This window comes from Struthio camelus, chromosome 4 (assembly GCF_040807025.1).
Source record: "Struthio camelus isolate bStrCam1 chromosome 4, bStrCam1.hap1, whole genome shotgun sequence".
NCBI lineage: Eukaryota > Metazoa > Chordata > Aves > Struthioniformes > Struthionidae > Struthio > Struthio camelus.
The window spans coordinates 87,776,764-87,796,096 of record NC_090945.1 but is presented as its reverse complement, the minus strand read 5'-3'; the positions used below and the strand labels follow the sequence as shown (position 1 = coordinate 87,796,096).

At 49.6% G+C, this 19,333-nt stretch overlaps 1 protein-coding gene across 4 annotated transcripts in view; it reads right to left on the bottom strand.

Annotated features, from left to right (window-relative positions):
- SEMA4F (ssemaphorin 4F) overlaps positions 1 to 17,372 on the bottom strand; it is a 48,475-nt gene extending 31,103 nt beyond the window's left edge. Inside the window, exons 1-2 of one of the 4 annotated variants that reach the window (XM_068944034.1) lie at positions 16,770 to 17,372; positions 16,114 to 16,314 (exon numbers count right to left, since the gene is read on the bottom strand). In XM_068944034.1, the coding sequence (XP_068800135.1) occupies positions 16,114 to 16,198 (85 nt within the window). In that variant the 5' untranslated portion in view covers positions 16,199 to 16,314; positions 16,770 to 17,372. Of the gene's footprint in view, positions 1 to 13,987; positions 14,053 to 14,281; positions 14,477 to 14,843; positions 14,968 to 16,113; positions 16,315 to 16,769 lie in introns of those variants that run through there. The other 3 variants (XM_068944033.1, XM_009671378.2, XM_009671377.2) reach the window with 3 other exon arrangements.
- Positions 17,373 to 19,333: the final 1,961 nt, after the last annotated feature.

Genomic DNA, 19,333 nt, shown 5'->3' with positions numbered 1-19,333 from the left:
CGCTCTGGCACCGATGGACTGAATAACGAACCAAGCCCGGGAAGGATAAAAGAGAGTAAGCCATGTACCTCTGCGTGGACTCAGACTCACCATCAGCTGGCCTGTGGAGCCGACAACCCACCCATCAGCGGGGACACCCCTGGTGCCAGCTGCCAGGGAGAACCTGAATCCTCTTAGCACAGCTCGAGCGCCGTGAGAACAATTCGGGGAAAACTATACTGGAGGGGTGGCCCATAAGGACAAGGAAAGGGCGAGAGCAGTCATTATACCGTGCATCCGAGAACAGTCATTGTACTGTGCTTCCGTGGCTTAACCATAGAGCTCTGATATGTGCATTCTGTTTTTAGTTCTTTACTATACTTCTTAGCTTTGTTATACTTGTAGATTGTCTGTTGTTAATTGTTTAGTGTTGTCCAGTGTCCGTCATATGTGTAGAACTGCTTAGCTCTAATAAATTCTTATATCTGACAAACGATGATCTCTCGAGTTCAGTGCAACTAACCCCAGGATCCAAAAGAATCCCGGACACCCCTCTAGTGGCACGTCACAGTTCCAAGCGAGATATGGCCCCTGCACCAAAAGGCCTGCCAGGTAATGGGGAAAATGGCAATATGGAACTGATCGGCAGCACCCCAGTCTCCAAGAACAAGCTCATGCTAGGACTCTGCATTTAAATAGGTCCATATCGTTTTGTCTTGGGGTACGCACAAGAGGAAAACAGTGAAAAAGTGCTAGGGAGGAGAGTCTCAGCAAGGGCTGGCATGCAGTGACACAAAGCATCAAGGAGGCCCTTGGGAGTAGAGCGTGAATATGCTGAGTGGAAGAAGCAAGAGCTCTGGGACCAAATCAGGCCAGAATATTTCTGCCTTATCAGTACCCGGTTGGTTTCTCCCCAGTTTCTTCCCCAAACCTACAGAGTCAGAGGTATAAGCACTTGTTCCTGCCTCTGGAAATGCAGGAGCAGTAACTGTGGCAACGCTAGTTAGAAGGTGACTCTGGAGGTCTTTAATACAGCCTCCTGATCCAAGGGGAGCTATCAACCAACACTAAACCAGATTAGCCATGCCTTTGTCTAGTTGACTCTTGGAAACCTCCAAGGATGGCAATTCTACTTCCTCTCTGGATAATCTGCTGTACTGCTATGCTACCCTCCAGTGTTCCTAGAGGCCACATTGGCCTTCCAGGAGCAGGGGAAGACCGCATTAAAATGGACTTGCCTGTAAACCTGACCCTGGGCCAGCTCTGAAGTGAAGGACTAGCACTTTTGGTCAATCAAGTCTGTTGCCTCCAAAAGTAGAAGGATCTAAATGAAGCACGCAGCAGACAAATCCTTCTGGCTGCAATCCAGGACAAGCAGAGAAGTCACAGGAACCAGAACATCTTCCTTCTAAGCTGCAGGGGTTAGTCTGGAGGTTGAAGTCCAACAAGGAAGGGGAAGCACTTTCCTAGGAAGCAGTAATCAGTTCTCCAGTGAGAACATTGCTTCACACTTCCCATTCACAGTCTGGCAACATACAACTCAGCAGCTGTCTGCCAACAAGTGCAGTGAGCCCAAGACACAAGCCATGGACATAGCATTCTTTCTTGGGCCAGTTCCAGAGCCTGACTGCTTTTGAGAGAGAAGAGGGGAGATCTGCAACTGCACAGTCCTGTCTGTTGCTAGTATTTAATCTTTGGAGGTAACAATAGCACTGACATGGGTTCAGAAGAGAAATAAACAAGGCAAGTTTGAGGCACAGAACTTGCTTCAGTAGAACTGCAGAAGCTCATTACTTGGCTAAGATCTAGTCACTTCCTCCATAGGTAGAAAGAGATCTTATGTAACAAGTTGAGGGATAACAAAGCGCCAGACTAGACACTGGACTTGAAACAAACTCATCACAAAATTAAAGTTTTTAGTAGCAAAGACAATGCACTACTGGGACAACTACCCTTGGAACACAGTTCATTTTCCAGCCTCTCGAACTCTTCAAATCAAGACTATTTTATTAGTATTTCTACAGCTTGGTGAGTAATCAGTGATCTGGGGGCAGAAAACGGAAACAGTTATCAAACTTGACTTAATGAAAGCAATCAGGCTGGACACAGTGATTCCCAGTCTTTAACAGACTAAGAGTGCAAAATAAAGACCGTATGTTATTGTCCATCTCAAGAGCAGCAGCATGCCTGCATGTTGCGAAGCATTGTGACAGGCTTACCTGTCACCTCCTTCCCTGCCTTTAACCTGAGCAGCTGCTGCAGGTCCAAGTTTGTGAAGACCAGGCTAACAGATGACTCTGAATTGAGTCAGCTAGTCACAGTCAAGGGGGCGAACCCTACCTACATCACAGCAGCACAACTAGCTTATGCAGAGCCTGAAGCGTAGCCACCTCTGCTTGTACAGGACAGCATGAGAAGCTGCAGCTGCACCACTTCGTTTCTCTGGTAGCAGCATGGATATGATTCACAGAGTGTGATCACACAGTTCCCCAAATATGAGTGGTGGCAGCTGATTGAGAACTCTGGGTTGATATGGATTAAATACAAAATTCAAGAGGGAAAAAGATGTCAGTGACCTATTAAAAAACCCTGCATTTGCCTTGCATGGGTTTCCTTTAAAAAAATTGCAGTTTGCAAAGGACTAAGGGTAAAGAAAGGACAAATCAGCAGGGTAAAACACATTGTGCTAATTACGCCCAGGTTGGAGGCTAGTGGCAACAGTGATATTAGTATTTGATCTTCCTTTAAGGGACCGGGGCAAAGGATAGTAAGAGCCATCAGCCTTGTTTGGTCCCAGTCATCACAAGAACGGAATTGTTTGAGCAGGCAAACTAGCACTTTGCTAGACTCTATCCTTCCTCTTTGATAGTCTCAACAGTGGCTCTCGCAGCCAGGGGAGCACCAGAAGCAAAACCACCCTCACAGGCGATCCTGCACCACCACCGCTGACAGTCAGCACAAGGCCAGAGTGCAGTATCCTCAGCCCCAGCACAAATACGCAACAGGGCTTGAGCTCATCAGCAGAAAGCAAGTAACAGCTCCTCACCTCGCTCATACCTTGGCCAGAGAATTAAGCCTACAGCCATCAGCAGGAAGGAGCGCACGTCGCCCAGCAGAGCCTGCTGCTGCAGGGATCTGCACGCATTGGGATTCTTGCCACTGCCTGCAGGGCGGGGAGACCACTAGCCCTCCAGGGCACTGGCTTTTCCCAGAAGTGGAAGAAAACATGCTCCTCTTTGTCAAGAGGCATTAAGCCAAGTAACAGCTCCAAGACACAAACATATTTTTAAGCTGTCCTCATAACCGTTTAAAAGCTCAGATGTGCAAAGGCTGGACTGCACTAACCCAATCAGTTTTCACAAAGCCCTTGTTGCAGCCTTCCCTGGCTGGATGCCTTGCTTGTTCTGGGAGCACACAGAAACCTTTGTCTTGGACAGAGAGGAACGTGCAGCCCTTGTGGCTGGACAAGTTTAGAGGTCAGAAACATGTGGTGAAGTACTGTGGCAGCATTCAGCTCTGAGGTCTGGCAACCCAGCTCCCTGCAGTTCAGATCAAAGAGGGCAGCTCGTGACAAGCTGATGTGAGACGCAAGCAAGAGGTTCAGGTTTTAACAGGGCATTCCCTGCACCAGCTATAGCTTCACAACACCCCATCAATTTCTGAGATAAGATACTTGCATTTTTCTCAGAAGTCTGATTCATCAGGTCACAGCACTGCCTGAATACAGACAGAAATGGTGGGGAAATCGAGGGAATCGGTGCCTTTTCCAGAACCACCATTCTGCATCTCATTCTCAAGAACAAGTCTATCCTGCGCTTTCCTTTTACATCCATATCATGGAGAGACTGAGGTGGGATGGCAGTACTTAAATGGCAGAAGCATTCAGTACGCAACCTATATGAAACTGCCACTGAAAGCAATGGTACAAATCCCAAAGAGCTGAACATATGCTACCAGTATCACTCACACAGCACAGGCAGGGAGCAATTAGTTGAACACAAAGGGCAGTGAATGAAGAAAAACAACTACATTCAACAACAGTTCCCTGACTGCAACCGAACAAAGCACATTCTCAAACTTCAGAGCTTACCTCAGTCACAAACAGGTGCATACCAAAACCTATGAATTCTCACTAAAGCCACAAATACACTGAAGAGTGGCAGGAGAGTTTTATGCCAAAGCAGAAAATTAAAAAGCCAGTTCTGCTTGTCATATTGAGCTGGTCAACCACAGTACGTTACCACAACATAAACGGAAACTGGCTGCCTTTTCAATAAGCCTGTGTGTTCTGGTGAGCAAGTGGGCTGTGAACATCCATTACCAGGAAAGGTAAACAGGAGCATGCATGAGAACACAGCACAGTCCTGCTGTTGCACTGAACGAATTGCATGCTCTGTTTTGCCTTTTCACGGTGCACAGAGAAGTTTAACAACTTGTTCATGATGAGCAGATGAGGTTGAGATACGAGATGCACACAAATGCTTTGCTATATAACCTCTTAGTCTCATCTCAACTGCATTTGTAAATTCTCCCGTTCTCCGTTAACTACATTTTGTACGAAGGAGTAACAGTCACTCCTTTTTCTCCTCCACGTTGATCAGACTTACTAGATTTTGAAGTTTATTTCCACCTGGTCTTTTAAAGGTGCCTGTATGTACCCATTTGGTCCTGCTGCAGCATTTGTAGATAGAACCTGTTTGCTTAACAGGGAAGATAACATGAGTAATGCTTTTCAGTCTTTCACTTTCTGGATATCTAAGTATTTTCAGCAGAAGCACAGGTGCCCTTAGAAAGGTAAGACTTGAAAGACTACCTTGAGAGTTATAGGAATCCCCACACAATTGAATTTTCTTCTTTAAGTTTTTTGGGACATTTTAGAAACAGTCCAGAGATCTGTTTGAAAACTACTGTGTTCACAGTTGACAAGCTTTGGTTTGGTAAGCTTCAGTTGCCAGAACAAGTTTTTAAACAGTCATCTAGATCATTTCAGCCTCAGATAGATACACTGTGATGCTGCACAGGCCAACGGAGGCAGTACAGGGTCTGAGATCTCTGCAAGATCCATGAGTACAGAGTTGGCCCATAGCCAGGCCTGCACAGCCCCACTTGCTAACAGAGCAGTCTGCAAGCTGCCAGCATACGCACCAAGGACAGGCTCTCCAGGAAAAGATGCCACAACCTTGGTGAGTCCCTGAGCAGCAGGAGGGAGGATAAAGCAATCTTTTACACAACACTCAGGAGGAGGTGACAAAAGAGATCAGAAGCAAGTACTGATGTTCGCACATCATCATTAGTCAGACACTTCACTTCTAGTAGGAGTGAAGGAGCAACATATCTGCACCTCCTCCACAGTATCTGGGAGGATGGTCTTCCAGTGGGGTCAACCTGGAAAGGGCACTGGGAAAGTCAGTAGGGAAGGGGAAAACACTCCCCTGCAGATTGTTCCCTGACAAGGCCACAGTTCAGCCCCCGACATTATCAGAGCAGCCACGCTCATGACGGCCTGGCTCCTGGGCAGCAATCCATCCCTTGGGGCTTCCAACTAAGGCAGGCCATTTTTACTTAACGCTTAGTAGCATCGGCTGGCAGCTACAACGTGCTAGACATTCTCAAAAACATGTTGCAGGCAGCCACCAACACCACTGACCTCTCCGAGGAGCCCTAAGAACTGTTTGGGGACCAGGAATTCACAAGACCACAAACCACAAGGTTAGTGTGTGGACAGAAGCTGATAGAGCAATTGGACCTCATTCCTGCTATATCACAGCCCCTTCTGCTGAAGGCAGATCTCCTGTGCCACGTTTATGGTTCAGCACTGCCAGCTAATGCTGCAAGATATTTGACAAGCAACAGCTGCAAGTCAAACCCAGTGATCTCATAACGGGTGAGGAAAAGACCCTAATACCTCTTATCTACAGACCGTATCTCCCAGCCACATCCAGGCAGGACAGGACCCAGCATCCTGTTACAAGAGCTAAGAGAAAAGGTTCTTGTTTACTTCAAGATGAAACTGCTTGACTGAAAGTTTCTGAAAAACCATATAGGCAATACATAGAAACCTTCTCTCGTCACAGGCAGTAGGTTCACACAGGGAAGAAAGAAAGGCCCTCCTGTTCTTTTACGCTGAGCTAAGTCAGCTTCCCACTGGACACCTGCAGGCAGCAGTGAGCTTATACTGCCTGCAAGGACAGGAACAGGCTGCTCACCTGCTCCTCCAGGCCAGCATGCACCTCTGAGTCTGCCAGCACAGGGACACCAGGCACATCTGCCAGCTGCTGGAGGCAGGGCTGGAAGCTCAGGTTTACTGTGCATGTCCGAGTGTGAGAAAAGCTGTCCCTTGTGGGAGGAGGAAGACAAACAGCTCACGCCCTTCTCAGAGCAAGGCACTCAGGACAGAGTCATATTTCACTGCTGCACTCAGTGTTGCAGTGACATAAAATAAACCATCTGAATTTGCTTCCTGCAGCAGGATTTCAGCAGGATCAGATGCCTAGAGCTGGAAAAATGGAGAAGGAAGATTAGCTGCTCTTTAATTATGCCACTGAAGCCATCAGACTGCCCCAGCTGGAACTGCAGAGCAGCTTTCCCTCCCTCGTAAAGTTTGAGTCAACTCCATTTGCTCTGGTTGTTCAGGAGGCGCAGCCTCCTTCCTCTGAACTGTAACAGTTCAGAAAAAGTCAGAAGTTTGGCAGAAAACATCATCTCAATTTGAATGATAAGAACGACCAGGTTAGGGTGGAGCAGAGAATCTATCTAGCCCTATATCCTCCTTGCAGCAGTGCCTCTATTATGTCTTCAGCACCTTGCCCGACCTTCCAGCAATCCCTAGTTCAGGAAGTCAAATCTAGTTTTGTGCTTATGAGCTACCTCCAGATATTCTTTATAAGTTTAACTCTTTTTCAGCCTATTTATGCTTTTGGCCTCCACATCACACTGTGGCAACGAGCCCCATAACACAAGCCTGAGCGAGCTGTGTTCCTCTGATACAATCCTCATGGTTCTCATGCAAGCAGTCAGTTTTGCCAACATCAAGCTTTATCAATTAAAAAAACCCTTTCATTCAGCTTCCCACACACATACGCACATCCGTTCTTTTACAGACTATTTTGCATCCTCTGACATTTGTACCTTTTGGGTGTTTGGCCTATCATACATGTGAATATAGAGCCTCTTTTCCCCAGTTGTTGGCAGGGATCTGGTATGCAAGGTCAGCAGATGATGTCAATATACCTTCTATACCTGAGATTACTCCAGACACAAATCTACACCTTCTTTCTTCTCAGGGCAGGAAGTGAGCTTTGTGCCCTATTCCCCGAAAGCATCTGTGAGATTCTTATCACACCTGGCCCACAACTGAGCTCCATCATATACATTCTTCTTTCTGGTCCCTGAGCACCCTGCAGGCACAGTAGAAGTGGGATTCAAATTGGATACAAACTTCCCTCCCTTCTGCTCTTGGTTCTCCGAGACTCAGCGCAGAGTGCCAGGTGCAACCTTCCAGTGGTGGACGCAGTGCCCTCTTCACTTCCTATGGCCTGTGTGGGCTGAGCTACAACTCTGAAACCTTCATCCAAAAGCAGCTGAAAGCTGGAAGAGTATTTGGGAAAGCCTCACTACAGACTTGTCCTGTTCTTAAACTATTCTTTATACATCCACCACCAGGCAACTAAGAGAATCCTAGAAGAGACAGACCTGCATCAGGACCTATGCAACTGCTCCCATTCTTGGGTTACATAGCTCCAAGTACAATACTTCCCTACAGGATTCATATATCACTTCAGGACTTCAGCAACCATTAGACATTAATTCCATCACCAACTCCAGTGGCAGCCCTTGTTTCAAGATGACCCCTCCAGCCAGGATCTCAATGCAGGTAGTGGGTCTAAGCCAGCTTCTCATCCCTAATGGGCTAAGTCTCAGTATTAGAGGCCTTTGCCTCCCAACAGCTGTAGCGAACCCCAGCAGAAGCTCTGGTTTCTGAGAGCCTAGCCTCTGAAAAAACTTCTTGTATCCCAAGAGGACATCAAATATGATCAGGTGGCATAGCTACCCTCTGAAATATTGCTGAGTGAGTTTGGATTTCCTCCCGGAAAAGGCACGTTAACAGCAACGTGCTAACGTAGTTCTAATTCCTACAAGCAAACATCTCAAATTGAGAGTTCAGCTGGAACGGGATGGGGGCAGGAGAGGGGATATTTATTTCTACAGCAAGTTTTCTGTGAGGCTGTGTTCTCTGCACCCTGTTTCTCTGCTGAAGAATGGGACTCTCAATTACCTGTCAGGAAACAAGAAGGATCACAGAAACTCCTTAAGCATTTCACTGCTGAGCCTGGTAGGCCCAAATCCCACCTGAGCCCCAAAGGCGGATGTTGCAGAAGAATCCTTCAAGACAAGGAGGAGGATCCAGGGAACTAGATGCCAGTCAGCCGCCTCACTTCAATCCCAGGGAAGGAGATGGAGCAAATCCTCCTGGATTTTCAAACAGATGATGGACAGGAAGGTGATTGGGAGTAGTCAGCATGGACTTATGAAGAGGAAATTGCACTTAACCAACCTGATTGCCTTCTATGATGAAATGGCTGGCTTGGTGGATAAGGGAAGAGCAGATGTTGTCCATCTCAACTTAAGTAAGTATTTCGACACTGACTCCCATAGCATCCTTATAGACAAACTGCTGCAGTCAAAGGCTAGGTAAGGAGACAGCGAGGTAGACTAAGAACTGCCTGAATTGCCAGACTCAAGAAGTTGTGATCAGCATTATAAAGCCCAGCTGGAGGCCAGTCACTTGTTGTGCATCTCAGGGGTTAGCACTGGGGCCAATACCATTTAACATCTTCATTAATGATGGGACAGAGCGGACCCTCAGCAAGTCTGCTGATGATGCAGAACTGGGAGGAGCAAATGCTACACCAGAAGGCTGTGCCATCATTTACAGGAAACTCAACAGGCTGGAGAAATGGGCTGGCAGGCCTACAAAGACATTACCTAAAGACCAGGAAAGAAGCTGAGGTAAGGAACACCGTGTACCAACTGATGCCAGGCCTGAACTTCTCCCTGAGCTATAGCATACGGGATAACAGTGGAGGTTGACTGCATTTAAAGGCTGTGAAGGTACGTCAGCACAACGGAGGGACCTGCTGCATGGAAACGCATAGCCACAGTATGATTAATATGCCTGCAAGGACGATACAGGGGCAACGACAGCACGAGGGTGGGCCCTTGTTGCTTTGACTAGACAATACAGAGTCGGCATGTGCTGCGACAGGAGCAGCCCAACGCGTTTTTGCTATTGGATATTTGTGCCAGAAAAGCTTGACTGCTACCCACTCAGTGACCTTCATCCACTGAGTAGACATCTGTAATTTGAACTCTGAATCACTTGCATTCCCAAGATGAACTATTTCAGTTGCTGTTTCCCCTCACGTGAATTTTGCATGCGACTTCTGGTCCATACAGATTATGTCTTCTGAGCTTCCAGGTACTTGCTCTTTTCTGTCTTTCGTCAGCTAGATTTAAAAAGCCATCCACTATTAGAAATACTCTCCAACTTGGTATTTATACGCTGTATCCAGAAGAGCTTTGCTTAACTTACCTTCTTTAGTGTTTTTGCATACTAAGCTCTTATTCCCAAATACCTTCAACCCTATGGTATGTTAGTGTTAACTGCCTAGGTCCGACTCTCCCCCTTCAGATTGGAGGCTTGAGCCAAAACTGGCGGGTGTGGTTTACTGCTTGTTGATTAAGTGACACCCCTTTAAAAACTAATAATATCTTAACAGGCTAATAAACACACTGCTATTATTAGTAATATTAGTACACAATTATATCACTGCAACTTATATTGAGCTACAATTCTAGTGCTTATAACTTTGTATCAATAATACTACTACTAATATTGCTATCAAGAAAACTTATAAATCACATACACAAGTGCTGTTAAGTTGCAGTTTTCTGCCTTTTCTCTTGCACTCAGTAGTAAGGCACAAGTCTATCCTTCTGTACAAGTTTATCCCTCCTTGCTCCACCTTCCCAAACTGAGTCTTTTAGACATAGACTTGATGGAGAGTCCAGCGGGTTGTCCAAAGGGTTCCCTTCCGTGTTGCAGAGGGCTTGAGTCTGCAGGTCAGCTTCCTCACTGTCTATAGGCGCCATATTCCTGCCATCACACCAGCTCCTCTGGTTTTGAATAATTAGCAGAACTATGAACACAGAACTTGATAGCAATGACAAACTAGCCATCCAGACAAAGCCTGCTGCAGCCAGTTCAGGCACAGATGTCGATTTAAAGGCTGTGGGCAGACTCATGCTGAACCACATGCTACCGAGCTGGTGCAAGAAGCACTGGATCAAATTTGTTAGCCTCCAGTAGTCAGGGGGTCATGCCAGCACAGAGGAACAGGATGAAACTGTCCAATGCTGCATCCTGAACAATGGCAATAACAATGACAAACACACCCGTCCAGCACTTGGAATTAATCACTGCACGCAGACACAGCTGGAAAGGGAGTATGTTCTCAGGCCATACGACTTACACTTCCTGACATGGAGGGACTACTACTATCATTAGGCTTGTCAGATAGCAGGAGATTAGAGAAAGGCACACAGCAAAGTTACTGGGCAGTAGAGGAGATAAGAAATATCTCCCCCCTCCGCCAATTCGGTAATGACGCTTTACTTTGCGGTGTCTAATGAAACTTGTTTAACACAGGCAAGAAGCTCTGCCCTCCTTGCTTTGACTCTGCAGCAAGAAAGACCCTTGCTTTGTAGCCCGTCCAGGAACGAGAACAGTTTTCCAAGAGCCCGCACGCAACTGGTTGAGTCAAGAGACACTTGTTTCTGCTGTTGCTGCTACCTCTCCAGCTACAAACACCACCCAAGGGCTCTTTCCAGTGTAGCTTAAAAGAAGAGACTGCTTTACAAAACCACCTCTTCAGTCCTGTAATTAACACCCAAATCTGATTTCTGCAACAAGTCAGCTGCACTGATTTGGTTCCCAACTCTAACCTCAGAGCAAAGCTCTCTCCAAAGCACAGACCATTATCTTAGTTAGGAAGCTAAGCCTGAAACGCAGACATTCATCATCCCTCCTAACTGTTCAGCTGGACTCGCCCACAGTGGGGGACAGGAGCAGCTCTTTCACCTCCTCCCCCGATTCTGCTCAGCCTAAGCCTCACCTGCAACATTTTCTATGATCATGATGACTAGTGGCTCTCTTTTGCTTAAGCTGCAAGAGCAGAGATTCTTGTGCACAGAGATATGACAAGAAGAAAACCCCACAGAACTGTGCAATCCAGAGTTATAACAATAAATACAACTGCAAACAAGTTGCAAAGAAACACTGGTGCGGCAAGCCTTTTGATATGATTATTAATATACAAAACCTAAATTAGAAAACCACATCCTCATACATAAACTCAGAAAGCGCGGCTTGGATGAGTGGACAGTGAGGTGGATTGAGAACTGGCTGGATGGCCGAGCTCAGAGGGTTGTGGTCAGTGTCACAGTCTAGTTGGAGGCCTGTAGCTAGCAGTGTCCCCCAGGGGTCAGCACTGGGTCCAGTCTTGTTCAATGTATTCATCAATGACCTGGAGGAAGGGACAGAGTGCACCTTCAGCAAGTTTGCTGATGATACTAAACTGGGGGGAGTGGCTGATACCCCAGAGGGCTGTGCTGCCATTCAGAAGGATCTGGACAGGCTGGAGAGCTGGGCGGAGAGGAACCTCATTAAATTCAGCAAAGGCAAGTGCAGGGTCCTGCACCTGGCAAGGAATAACCCCAGGCACCAGTGCAGGCTGGGGGTTGACCTGCTGGAAAGCAGCTCCGCAGAGAAGGACCTGGGAGTGCTGGTGGACAACAAGTTGACCATGAGCCAGCAGTGTGCCCTTGTGGCCAAGAAGGCCCATGGTATCCTGGGGTGCATTAGGCAGAGTGTTGCCAGCAGGTCGAGGGAGGTGATCCTGCCCCTCTCCTCAGCCCTGGGGAGGCCTCACCTGGAGTGCTGGGTCCAGTTCTGGGCTCCCCAGTCCAAGAGAGACATGGCACTACTGGAGAGAGTCCAGCGGAGGGCTACAAAGAAGATGAGGGGACTGGAGCATCTCTCAGATGAGGAAAGGTGAGAGCTGGGCCTGTTCAGTCTGGAGAAGAGAAGACTGATGAGATCGTCTCTCAATGTGTACAAGTATGTGAAGGGGGGTGTCGAGAGGATGGGGCCAGACTCTTCTCCGTGGTGCCCAGCGACAGGACAAGAGGCAACGGGCACAAACTGAAACGCAGGCACTTCTGCCTGAACATGAGGAAAAACTTCTTCCCTGTGAGGGTGACAGAGCACTGGCACAGGTTGCCCAGAGAGGTTGTGGAGTCTCCTTCCGTGGAGATATTCAAAACCCATCTGGACGCAGACTATTAGCCCAGAGTACCTGTCCTACACGTTGTAACTGCAGACTCCTGCAAAAGCCAAGAAACTTCTCTAGCAGATGAACACACACAGGACCACCAAAGCTATCTACAACATACACAGTTATCAGCCAAGCCAAGCCTCGATGTGTGCAAGCTGCTCCAGGAGAAGCTCCGACAGCCCTCTGAGAACAGAGTTGTGCAGCTCTTCAGGGAAGGAAAGTGCTGAAGTGCCACACTCTCCAGCAACAGCTGTTTCAAGCCAGGACACTGGATGTGTGGCAAGCATGGAGGAAGATGCCTCCACCAAGAGCAACACACAGCTTTGGACTTTCAGACAGAAAGTAGATAACTCTGCAGAGCTTCACTGCATTATAATGCCCGAACAGAACACCTCTGCCAGAGAGCAGCGCTGCAGGGACACCCTTACTGCCACACCACAGGCATGGAGGAAGACAAATTGCTTCTGCTAACTATCTGCAGGTGAGTCTGCAAACTTCTTCAAGAAGCCAGTGGTAAACACTGCCTTTGAGGTCAAGGTTGCATGTAGGCAAACTCACCCAAATTTCATGCTGCAGCAAAGAAAGCAGAGCCATAACTCCCATGTACAGTCTAATGCAACACCCTTTTCAAGATCGCTATCTAGATAGCGTGAACTGTCCTTATTAAGCAGGTGCACTATATTCTCTCCTGAGGTCAGAGTACTCCCAAAGTGCACCATTGCTGATGTTTGGTCCAGGTGGCTAAGCCAAGACAGCAGGCTGAGCCAACGTTCACTGTGGGACATCGCAGCAACCCATCTGTGAGAACTACTAGCCAAGAATTACAGCGTGTCTGTACTGGAAAAGCAGCCAGAACTACTGCATATAAACTAACCTCAGATCCTCTGAAACAAGTTCCCATGTTGAAACTTATTCTGGAACTGCCACACAGCTTGAAAGTCACTTACCACCCTAGTTTAGAACGGTGTTCTTGTAGAAACAAGCCCGTTCACACCAGGCTGCTGCCTCACCATTGCATGTGCCAGAAGCTCCTTACCACACCCTCAGGATACCCCAGGCTCCCTGCCCTTCCCCACCACGGTGGGAGCCCTGCTTTGATGCAGTCCAAATACCCAGCATCCGTGCAGCAGGAAGAGACTCCCACCACGATTCCCTTCAGCTAATCGAGTTCTGACAGCAATAACTACTGGAGGGATAATGAGAGCAGAGCTTAAAACGGGAGCGCAGCTTTAGTCACCAGTGAGGAGGCAGAAGCAAACTACTTGAATCTGGTCCATCTTCTACAAGGTAACAACAATAATAAACTGGGTGTGTCAGCATGCAAGGCAGGAATCCTGCCCCAGGACAGCAAGCAAAATGAGCTGGGGATCTTAGGGAGTTACACACACACACGCACTTCTGCTGCTCTGCAGATCTGGACTGTGGTAACCCTGTCCAGGACAGTTTTTAAACACTACTTGCCTCCACAGCAGGAAATAGCCAAAGAGGGCATGAAATGGCATGGATCTAGTTCCCAAGCATTTCAAGTGTGAAGGGACCATCTCCTCCTCCCCCACGGGCTGCTCCTTCCAGCAAGCAAAGAGCACTGTGACCTTCCTGCCCTCTGCTCCTACCCGTGCAGCAGGATTTCTGCAGTTTCCTCTGGATGGGCAGGAACATCCCGTCAGTCCCAAAGGGAGACGACTGTCAGTTTGGCACATTTCAGACAAAGTTTAGATTAGTAATTGCTAGGAATATTTTGGCTTTACTAATTAGAGACTCCTACTGGGGAATATATCTAGGCAGGTGAGGATGTTATATACAGTTAACTGGAAATCCTGTGCTTGTCCATCTCTTCCACTGCCCACTGCTTACAGCTTTTTTGTCCAAGACGGCTCAAAGGAATCAATTTTAACCGGCTCACCCACCTCTTGTTTTCCACAAGCGGGCAGCAACGCCAATTCACGTGGCTAGCTCTTGCCTCCCCAGCGCCGGAGCGGCGCCCCGCGACTCGCAGCGCAGGTTCCTCGGCCAGCGAGGCGAGCGGTCGGCAGCAGCCGGTCCCACGCGCCCCGCCCGGTCCTCTGCCTTGCTCGCACCCCCGGCAAAGGCCGCTACCTCCGCACGCCCCGCTCCTCGGCCCGCGGCGCAGCGGGGACCCCGGGGGAAGCCTCGGCGGAGCCCCCCCGGCCCGCCCCCCTGCCCCCCCGATGAGCCCCCCCGGCCCGCCCCCCCTGCCCCCCCGATGAGCCCCCCGGCCCGCCTCCCTGGCCCCCCCGATGAGCCCCCCCGGCCCGCCTCCCTGCCCCCCCGATGAGCCCCCCCGGCCCGCCTCCCTGGACCCCCCCCCGACGAGACCCCCCCCGGCCTGCCGGCGCGGCGCGGCGCGGCGGGCGATGCCGGGAGCCGGAGCCGGGCCCCGCGGGCCGGGGGGCCCCGCCGTGCCGGGCGCCGCCGCCCGCCCAGGCCGAGCCGGCGCAGGCAGCTCACCGGGGAAGGGGCGGGCGGTGCGGGGCGCGGCGGAGCGCGGGGCGGCCCGCGGCGCCAGCAGCGCCAGCAGCAGCAAGAGGAGCCGCAGCGCCATGGTGGCCGGCAGCTGCAGCCCCGCCCGGGCCGGCCAGGTGGTCGGGGGGCGGGGCCGACGGGGGCGGGGCGGGGGCGGGGCCGACGGGGGGCGGGGCGGGGCCGCCCGGTAGGGGCGGGGCGCGCACCTGGCGCGGCGCGGCGGGGGGGGCCGCCCGGCGGGGGGGTGGCGGTGCTGCAGGCGGGGGGGTGGCGCGGCGAGGGGGAACGGCCCGGCGGGGGGGGCGGCGCTGCAGGCGGGGGGGGGGGCCCGGCGGCGCGGCGGGGGGTCCGCCCGGCGGGGGGGGGGCGGCGCTGCAGGCGGGGGGGGCCCGGCGGGGTGTGACTGGGCGGTTCGGCCCGACGCAGAGGTCGCGCATCCTGCAGCAGCTGTGCGGAGAGAAGCGCGGCTGCTGGAGCGGCGCGGCTGCGCGCTCCTCGGCAGCGGTGCCCCTCGGTTCCCTGGCTCCGCGCTGGCCGGCTGCCTGCTGGGTCCGCCAGCAGCCGTCTGCCAAGCACGGGCAACCACTGCACGCGAGGGCCTTTCGTGGCTAGGGGGACCCACCACGCACGCCGCAGGGTCACAGCACATACAGGGAAAAGGGAGAAAGGATCTGTCTCTCTGAAATTCATTTATGGAGAGCCTTGTTGATGACATTGCAAAACTGGGAGGAGGAAAAAAAATCTGTGCTACTGCAGAAACTGAACAATTAATAACTGCTTATTGTTAATAAGTAATAACAAATTATTAACAAATTAATAATTTTCATATTGTTTAGATGCACTTAAGGCATCTAAACCCTGAAGAACACCGGTATTAGCAGCTGGTTAACATATGGCAAACTTCAGGCTGAAGGCGACATGGGAATGGATGACATCCCTAGAAAGAGTAATCAAAAAGAGCAGAGATCAGGTAGGAGGACTTCCTTCCTGTTTATGCTTTCACTGGAGCGCCTAAGCACACGTTCAAGGTCCCCGGCTGGGGACAAGCTGTACCTGCTCTGCAGAGATGTCAGGACCCCTTTGGAGCTCGGTATCTGTGACCCTGCTGCCCTGCAGGAATCACCCTGGACGCAAGCTCTCCTACAGCCCGTGGCGCACCAGCCCTCCCTGGTGGGGGCTGTGACCAGCAAGGGGCTAGTGAATGGCTTCTCTGCCAAAATTTCACGTGGCTTGTAACAGGGACAAGCGCGCTCACCTCCCACTCCAGGCCTCAGGCACAGACAGGCAGTTTTCAGTGCCGCGCTTGGAAGTGGCGCTGCTCGCCAGTGTGGCACAGTCATCTCTCAGGGTGCGCTTGCACGTTGCTGCAGGAACTGTTCTTTGATGCAAAATGTTGTATCTGGACATGATCCTTGCAAACGTAAATACCCAGGCTGCTTCTTTGTGCCTGTGAACACTCAAAACGGCAGTGGAAAGGGGAGATATGAGAGGCTATTTCATAGCACGCCAGGTGAGGTGTTTGGTAGTGTAGCGCTCCGAGAGGGACACCTGAACGCTTGGGCCGTGGTGTGGGGAGGAGGGGTATGGCATACCATAAGGCCTGCTGGGGTGTCTTTTGTGAGACAGCTGATGTGGGGCAGCTGCACCCACACTGCGAGTAGGTACCTGACCCGGGCGCACAACAGCGCTCTGCCCTCGGTCCCGCTGAAGGAGCCAGCCGGCAGTTACACTGGTAGCGTGGTGCTGGCAGAGGTAGCGCACGCTCCGACCGTGGTGTCAAACGGTACTTGCCTGGGCTGTAGTACAATTGGTACTGGCTGTAGTACAATGGTACTTGCCTGGGCTGTAGTAGCCAGTGTAAATGCAGAGAAAGATGCCAAGACAGCATGGAATAACGTATGAAAAACATACCCGGATGGGAAGGACCCTTGCAAAGCTGCTGCTTTGCCTTCTCCTGCCGCCCCTTTGGAGCTTGGCTACCCAACTCGTACAGACTTCAGCGAACTCCTCTGGAAAAAGCAGTCTGGGCTGCCTCCCCGGCAAAGCTCCTTTCCCTATGAAATGAAACTGGTGCTTGGATTGCCACCTTCTCCCTTCTACCGCGCTGCAATGGACTGGTTGCTGGTAGCATCTCCAAAGAGCAGTTTTGCAGGATTTCCAAAGGGGTCTCTGAAGAACATCGAGTTTAGTTAATCCCAGCCCCCCTTTTGAAGAGCATGAGTTGCAAATCCATTCTTCCAAAAAGCAAACAACGGAACTGGGCTCTTCTTGTTTAATTCCTCCTTTTCTAGATGCTAACTACAGGCAAGCATAAAACTGACTGAGCCTCGAGCAGTTCTCTGAGCTAGTTAATGTTTATGTAATCCACTGCAGTCTGAGACTAACAAAATTCACAGAGCTGTCTTAAGAAAAAATCCTACGTTAAAAATAAGGTATAATTAGAATGATTACTCCTTTTTCATAGTGGTGACAAATCTGAAGGTGCTCAAATAATAAAATTTAAAAAGCTAATAGAATTCTGGAATTATATTCTTCAGGAAATAATATAATTCCATACCTCACAATCTGGTTTGCAGTTGCCTTTTCTAAAACAAACATGGTCCCGTGCATGCTTCTACTCTCCAAAGTGCCTAAGCATCCATTAAGACTCACAAGTGAGCAGAGATAGACCTTGTTCGTTAGTTCAGAATCCTTTGCACGCAGTTTGACCATTCAGAAGGGTAAATCAATTCGTATGACATGTTGAAAGTTCTAAATTTTAGCCCATAATCTGCAGTGTAGCTGTATAATGAAAGCCAGCCTCCAGCCCCTGCAAAAATCCATGGAGAGCTATAGGAGGGGTTGCAAAACATGCAGACGCCCTCCTCACAGCCATGAACACCACAAACTAGCAGGCTAGAGCACAGAAAGTGCCCTTGTGACAGAAGCACAAGTGCAGTAATTTTTGGAAGCTTATACGTACCTCCAAAACGTGAAGGATTCTGTATGCAGCGATACTTCAATACTATCTACTTCTCTCAGAGACCTTTTGCTGTAGCATTTCTTCCCCTCCCCAGAGACATCGCATCCACTATACTATGTAAAGCGAAGGGGTGCAGAGCATGTTTAACAACCCTTACGCAGCCTTCCAGAGAACAGATACGTGCCAGTCTGTTTTATGTTAATACACAAATTGAGAAAGACTACTGCAGAATAAGAGTCACCCCTTGGAGCCTGCTAGTCTTTTTAGGAGTCGCATCGAGTCTCACGTAAACCCCATGTCACGCTGTACAGCCAGGTCTCCTCTCGCCCCAGGTTTCTCAGAGCGCGCGCTGAGCCCAGACGCGGATGGCATGATGGGCTCTAAGCAAGGTCAAGAGTTGGCTCCCAGCAGCGTGGTCTGCCTTGGGCGCTGTGTCCTGCCAGCCCCTCAGCACCGCACGGAGACCCAGCCCGGGAGAGCAGTAACCTCTGCGGGTGAGCGGTGCGTGAGGAAGTGCAGGCAAGGGCCAGGAAAAAGACAGGGCATCTCAAAGCCGCTATGTGTTCCTGAACCTATTTGGACCAGTAATTATACTTGAAATTGTAATACAGCAAATAGAGGATTGATATATTTATATAGTTAATCAAAATTATACCAAAATGCATAGATTTAAACAAAATTTTAAAATTTTTTCTTTTAAAAAAGAATTTTAAAATGTGTGATCACTAGATATTTTAATTAAAATATTCTAGATATAATTACCACACTAAAGTATCTGTGATTGGGCTCTAGGTATTATGCAGCTATTAACAATGTGGTTACTTGTATTAAGACATTCCAGCAATCTTTGCATATATTTGTAGAAGCGTAGACAAAACAATGGAAAAACTCTAGATGGTGGGAAACGTCTGTTTCCAAGACTGGCAGCGCGATCTTGGCGCTGCGATCTTGGCGCTGATCTGTAGGCGTTCTGCGGTGGAGCGTACAGCGAGCTCTGAGACCGAGGAATGACAAAGTGAAAGAGGCAGGTGGCAGGTCTACCGATATTAAGGAGGGCAGAGGGTGACTAGTGTCTCCGTTTCAGAAGCTACAAGGAAGTGTATGTTTCTGTGTATGCTAATGGTTTGCTTTTCAGCCTTAAGTTATCATATGCGTATCACCACACTAGTGAAGCGGACGTAAAAAGCCAACAGATTAAGCTTAAGAACTAATTTTTCAGAAGTGTTGGGAGCTACATGGGCTTTCTCCCCTTGCCCGGTAGGTCAGCAGTAATGAAGGAGCCAAGATACCATGTTTGTTGCTACCCATGATAACAGTTCCAATGCTACTCATTTTTGTTAATCTATGTGATGTGCTACACAGTAAGACTCATTCCTGTGCACAAATGTCTCTGCAGTTGGAAAATGCTGGAGAAAAGCAGAGCTAAGGGAAGGGGAGGCGGTCTTGCATCTTAGGTATGGGTATAACATTTCAAACAGCCTGAGTCTTCTCTATAGCGGAAGAATCTAGCTCA